The sequence below is a fragment of the Sinohyriopsis cumingii genome, chromosome 14 (assembly GCF_028554795.1).
Source record: "Sinohyriopsis cumingii isolate HCF-2022 chromosome 14, ASM2855479v2, whole genome shotgun sequence".
In the NCBI taxonomy this organism is placed as follows: domain Eukaryota; kingdom Metazoa; phylum Mollusca; class Bivalvia; order Unionida; family Unionidae; genus Sinohyriopsis; species Sinohyriopsis cumingii.
In genome coordinates, this window is record NC_142974.1 from 7,213,408 (window position 1) to 7,219,979 (window position 6,572).

At 37.0% G+C, this 6,572-nt stretch overlaps 1 protein-coding gene across 3 annotated transcripts in view; it reads left to right on the forward strand.

Moving 5' to 3' along the window:
* LOC149783152 (uncharacterized) overlaps window positions 1–5,236 on the forward strand; it is a 197,264-nt gene extending 192,028 nt beyond the window's left edge. For all 3 annotated transcript variants that reach the window (XM_089931386.1, XM_089931387.1, XM_089931385.1), the window contains one exon: window positions 1,540–5,236. In XM_089931386.1, coding sequence (XP_089787512.1) covers window positions 1,560–2,978 — 1,419 coding nt within the window. In that variant the 5' untranslated portion in view covers window positions 1,540–1,559 and the 3' untranslated portion in view covers window positions 2,979–5,236. The remainder of the gene's footprint in view (window positions 1–1,539) is intronic.
* Window positions 5,237–6,572: the final 1,336 nt, after the last annotated feature.

Consider the following 6,572-nt stretch of genomic DNA (forward strand, 5'->3'; position numbering starts at 1 on the left):
GTGTTTGAGTAGCAGCTATAGTGTCAGGCCTAGTTTAGCACTCAGTTGTCTGAATATGTGTTTGTTCGACTAGCAACTTTGGCGTTAGGCATAGTTTAGCACTGCCTTTTTGAATATGTGTTGTTCGAGTAGCAAGTATAGCGTCATTGATAGTATAGCACTGAATTGTCTAAATATGGATTTATTAGTGTAGCATTTATGGAGTCAGTCAGAGTATAGCACTGCCTTTTGCGAATATTTGAATGTGTGTTTTTTAGGGTAGCAACTATATAGTCAGTCATAGTATAACACTGCCTTGTCTGAATATGTGTTTGTTAGAATAGCAACTGTAGAGTCAGTCATAGTATAGCTCTGCCTTGTCTGAATATGTGTTTGTTAGAATAGCAACTATAGAGTCAGTCATAGTATAGCTCTGCCTTGTCTGAATATGTGTTTGTTAGAGTAGCAACTATAGATTCAGTCATAGTATAGCACTGCCTTGTGCAAATATCTGAATGTGTGTTTTTTAGGGTAGCAACTATATAGTCAGTCATAGTATTCCACAGCCTTGTCTGAATATGTGTTTCTTAGAGTAGCAACTATAGCGTCATTCATAGTATAGCACTGCCTTGTGCGAATATCTGAATGTGTGTTTGTTAGGGTAGCAACTATAGAGTCAGTCATAGTATAGCACTGCCTTGTATGAATATGTGTTTGTTAGAATAGCAACTATAGACTCATAGTATAGCACTGCCTTGTCTGAATATGTGTTTGTTAGAATAGCAACTATAGCGTCATTCATAGTATAGCACTGCCTTGTCTGAATATGTGTTTGTTAGAGTAGCAACTATAGACTCAGTCATAGTATAGCACTGCCTTGACTGAATATGTGTTTCTTAGAGTAGCAACTATAGCGTCATTCATAGTATAGCACTGCCTTGTGCGAATACCTGAATGTGTGTTTGTTAGGGTAGCAACTATAGAGTCAGTCATAGTATAGCACTGCCTTGTCTGAATATGTGTTTGTTAGAGTAGCAACTATAGACTCAGTCATAGTATAGCACTGCCTTGTCTGAATATGTGTTTTTGTAAAGCAACAACGATTTCAGAGCAAAACAAAACAAGATCGCTTGCGATTTTCTATCATTCATGACATTTTAAAATATCTCGTATGAGTTGAACTTTGCAAATCTGTGGAACTAAAGACAATGTCAACTAAATATTTAAAAAGTAACTACTCTACCTAAACTGATAATCCAGGATCCAGAACCTTCGTTTACATCTTTATACCTGCATGAAACGTGCTACACACTGTAACCATCTTCCTTTAAGTGTAGATAAACTGCAGTTTTGAAGAAGAATCAAATGACGGGCGGATACATCGATATACGGATGAACGGACATTTTCATTCAGAATACGTAATGAAAAGTGCAGATCCAATCAGTCCTCAAAATAAAACCATTTTTATACTGCATTGTAATGGGAAACATGCCATATTTTCATTAAATTGAATTTATGAGTATTTATTTGAAGTTAAATTGATCCTTTTTTCTTTATAGATTGCTACTGAAGAGAAAAGATGAAAACAATCCAATTCAACATGACGTCTGTAACAATTCTATCAACTACTGAGAACCAGCTGGTCACTTTAGTGGGAAGTGCATACAGTACGAATGAAAGTTATCGAGGAATACCTATAAATCCTGGACAAATTTGTCAACAAATGGAAAGTAAAATGATGCAGATCAACATCTATCCATTGATATTGACCTTTGTATACATGACTGTCGGACTGATTGGAAACAGTTTCGCCATATACATTTACGGCTTTCGATGGAAGAAAACAAAAACGAGGTTGTTTGTGTTATTCCTGGCAATGATGGACATGGTAAATTGTGCTTTCAACATGCCAGTTGAGGCTGCTATTCTTCTGAAGCCGGCGAGTTTTGACAATGAAATCCTTTGTAAGATTTCCCGTTCAATCACGTTTTTAGTTAACAACACATCCACGCTGACCTTGATTGGTATTGCAGTCGACAGATTTCTACTAGTTTATCGCCCTCTCAAAAATTTAACCCTGTCCCATCAGTACGTGAAGATTGTTTGTGCCGTGTCATTACTATTGGGCGCTGCTCTTGCTTGGCCGGCTGCCATTTACTATGGAACGTTTTCCTTCAATATTACTTTACCAAACAATATGAAGTCTGGAGAAACTATCGCATTTACTTGCAAAACGTGCCTAGTGTCTGATGCATATTTGCATAGCGTTGCTTGGCAACTGGGATTTCCGATCACACTTTTGACTCTTCTCATCGTTATATTTGTAATTTTGTCTGTTTTGTATATTCTTATCGGGAGAAAAATCTCTATGGCAACAAGGAGCCAGCAATCGTCTTCTCCGACAATTGCCATGATGGTTCAATCATTTGTGGGAAGAAAGAAACCAAAAAGGAAATCCGTTCAAAAGGATTTCAATGAAAGTGAAAATTTTGAGTCTGAAATTTTATCCACGACTAAAATAATTTTTAGGAGCTCTGATGAAGCTAAACTAGTGCCGGATTTAGGAGATCGACAAGAAATTTCTACGTCCGCGGCAAACGGGCAGGGTTCGAAAACACCAAACAGAACTGAAAGATCACTGTCAAAGTCTTCGTATCGGGAATCTATTATTAACAGGAGAGATGAAAGCGGAAGACCTCTCAGTAGAAAATTTTCTAAAGTTTTCAATAATGCCACACGAAAAAATACAATTATGATGAGAATGGTTACCATTGCATTTATGGTGAGCTTTACGCCATTTCTGGTCTTAGTCATCATACGTGTTTGTGATCCAGAATTATTAAAAAATTTGAACTTCTCGGGTAAAATCGCTTATAGTGTATTCCTGAAATCCTATTTTCTAAATAGTGTTGTAAATCCGTTTATATACGGATTTATGAACAAAGAGTTTAGAGTCAAGGTGAAATTAACCCTGAGAAAGATCTTCTGCATAAATTAAATATGCAAACGAGGCTGACCAAAAACTCAAAATATATGCTAAACTAAAGCACAGTTTTAAAACAAGCTTAATACCTTTGCATCCGGAATACCTCGAATAAGTTCGCAAAAGTCAAGCAGTTCAAATCATAATAGCTTCCTAGAACATTTAAGGAATATTATCCTCAAATCTTTTCAAAACCAGTCGTAAATATTAAGATTTTTCGCTGTCATATATAGTTGTAAACATGTATTCATGAAAATTGGTGAAAAAGATCCCCAATGATTCCACCTTCGAAACGAAATCAACACGAAAATTGATTACAACTTAGCTAGACATTATTCGTCCATCGAGATGCTATCGACTGATTCTGACGTCGGGTGGATCGATGTAGAACGTACACGTAAGGCCCTGTTCGTCAGCCGAGATGCTATCGACTGATTCTGACGTCGGGTGGATCGATGTAGAACGCACACGTAAGGCCCTGTTCGTCCATCGAGATGCTATCTACTGATTCTGACGTCGGGTGGATCGATGTAGAACGTACACGTAAGGCCCTGTTTGTCAGCCGAGATGCTATCGACTTATTCTGACGTCGGGTGGATCGATGTAGAACGTACACGTAAGGCCCTGTTCGTCAGCCGAGATGCTATCGACTGATTCTGACGTCGGGTGGATCGATGTAGAACGCACACTTAAGGCCCTGTTCGTCCATCGAGATGCTATCTACTGATTCTGACGTCGGGTGGATCGATGTAGAACGTACACGTAAGGCCCTGTTCGTCAGCCGAGATGCTATCGACTGATTCTGACGTCGGGTGGATCGATGTAGAACGCACACGTAAGGCCCTGTTCGTCGAGCGAGATGCTATCGACTGATTCTGACGTCGAGTGGATCGATGTAGAACACACATGTAAGGCCCTGTTCTGGATATTACAGCTAAGAACTCGTGGGGAATTTTTCATAAATGGAAACTCTAATCTTAATTCTCAAAAAAATTTCCGACACACATGAATTTATGACCTACACCCTGTTCTTGCGTTATTATTTAATCAAGTAAATATTCCTTTTCTCTATACGTTAATTATTATTCACATGTATTATTATTATTCCAGATATTTTCACTCCGTTTTCGCCATTTTGCCATCATTAGTTATTAGCTTTGTGGATGTAAGTTGTTGTTCGTAAATTAGTTTGCACTATATATATATATATATATATATATATATATATATATATATATATAAACACATTATCGGCTATATCATTCCAAGGAAACAATTGTTAGTGACTTGCAAAATAATACACCATGGCAGCCGACTTGGGATAGCCTGGGAGTGTATACAATCGGCGATCGTTAATTAAAAGTCCGACACACTACCGGCGGAACTATGACGGTTCCCATAATTTCCTTTCGTCGGCATGGGCTGTTGTTTTTGTGACGGTCTGACCTTGAGCACTTTTCACTTGAATCATTGGTGGATCGTTTTGTTTAGCATGCTTGTGGTCGTGTGACGTCATCGTTCTAACAAAAATGTTACAGAGATTCATACTTGATTCAAAATAAGGACGACGACGGAGAAAGCGAGCCACCCTATTTAGCAATAGTTTATGCAGTGGACGCCGTGGGTGAACAAGAGGTCTTTTTGAAGTGGATAATGATGACTGACAATAGGTCAATATTGGTGTTCTCAGTCCACTCTACTCTATCAGCAACTTTAAGGTCAATTATACCGATCATACCTTCATTGTCCATCGACAGCTGTTTACTAAATATGCGTTTTTACCGGTATACTGGCTTTTTGCGGTAATTTTCTGTTGGTATGTACGATGGTACTTTTTCAGTGTACCGGTACTTCGGTAACTTCCGTCAGTATGAAATGTACAGAAATTGATGAGAAATCTTGTTACGAATTTAATTATATTATGTTTTCGTTTCTCATGACAAATTAATTATAAACAAAATTACTATTTGTTTTGCAAATTGTCACAAATTAATCTTGACTGTTAAAATATAGTCTATGATCCTTTAATCACGTTTGAGACGTGTCACATATGATAAAGGCCTGACCAAATGGAATGTTGCGAACGGTATTCGGGTTTAATTCTGATTTGGAAAAAATTCGAATTAAAAGAAAATATTATTTGTTAGTTATTTACTATCGAGTGTTAATGTTGTAGGACTGCGAATCATCTTAACATTTTCAGGACAGTGGATGTTTTCTGTTCGAATTTTACGTCCCTCTCAAGTCCATTAAATATTTTATCGTTTGTTTTATGTCTAGTTTGTTGTATATCTGGTTTGTTTACTGGCCCTAACTGATAAACATCTTGCCTGGTTGTTAGCATCCCCACAAAGTTTCCTTGCCTTTAATATCAATAGTGAATTAGTAAATGACCGATTCAAGTGTCAACACTTCTTTTTGTTAGCTACAACATACAAACGTCGGCACAATGCTATTTGTTTTTCCACAGGGTGTCAGATATAGTGTAATTTTGATCATAGTTTATATACACATTGCAAATGCATATACAATAAGGAACTGCCTATTTAATTTTCAGAAAGGCGGGTGGGGTGGGATGATGCTCTTTTCTTTTGAGCCGAAATATTTTATTTTATTTTATCACAAGATAATTAATTGGTCCTTTCATATAATATAATGGATATTATATGGTGTTATTTTGCTATAAATCAGAGGAAGATATTTGTAACTACTGACAGTTTTAGTGATACCCAGCTATATTGTTTAAGAAAGAGGACTGACTGAGAAGTTATGAAACATCGAAATGTTTTGTTTATTTGTTTTCTCTCGATCAATTCTGCACTCAATTTAATCGTACAAAAACAGAGGTCGCCCGAATATATTGGGTTTCTTTATGCCAAAAATTATTTTTTCCCCCAAAGTAATTTATCGACTTACATCCTATGCATACATTTGTCTCGCAGAAAGAGCTGGGAGAGTCACAAATGATTCCAGCCGTTTTCAGACGTGAAAAAGACCATGTTTCTGGTCGACTATTTCTCGATCAGTATATATACTTTTTGTCATACCTCCAACACACACACATTGTTTCCTCACTGTCCATATTCGAGTTCCTATATTTGTGTCTATAATTAGCCCCATAGATCTGGTGGCACACTGTTTATACCTTAGATGGTTTCAAGTCAACATAGAACTGTGATTGCAAACATGATATAAACAGTAAACAGCACTTAGTCAAGAAGAACTTTGTTGCAGTTTAACTTGTATTCTGTAGGAGTTGCATCGTATACCCGTATAGTTTAGAACTGTTACGTATTGCCGTTGTAAAATAATATCGAGCTGACTAACCCGACTCTGGACCAGTCTATAATGTATTTACTTCATAATTAAATTTAAGCAGGCCACGTATGTGTCTTCAGATCTGTATTTATCCGTATCAATACATGGAACCATTTCTGCATAACTGCTAGACGAGTTGCAATGAAGTGTCCAAAAATAACAAACGTAGTTACTATTCAAAGGTAAATGACGCAGCAATCTAAAAAAGCAAGCACATATAAAAGCTTTAACATTAATTCAGTGTCAAGTTTTGTCGTGACCTGAAAAGTTATTTTTCCTATAATGTTTCTA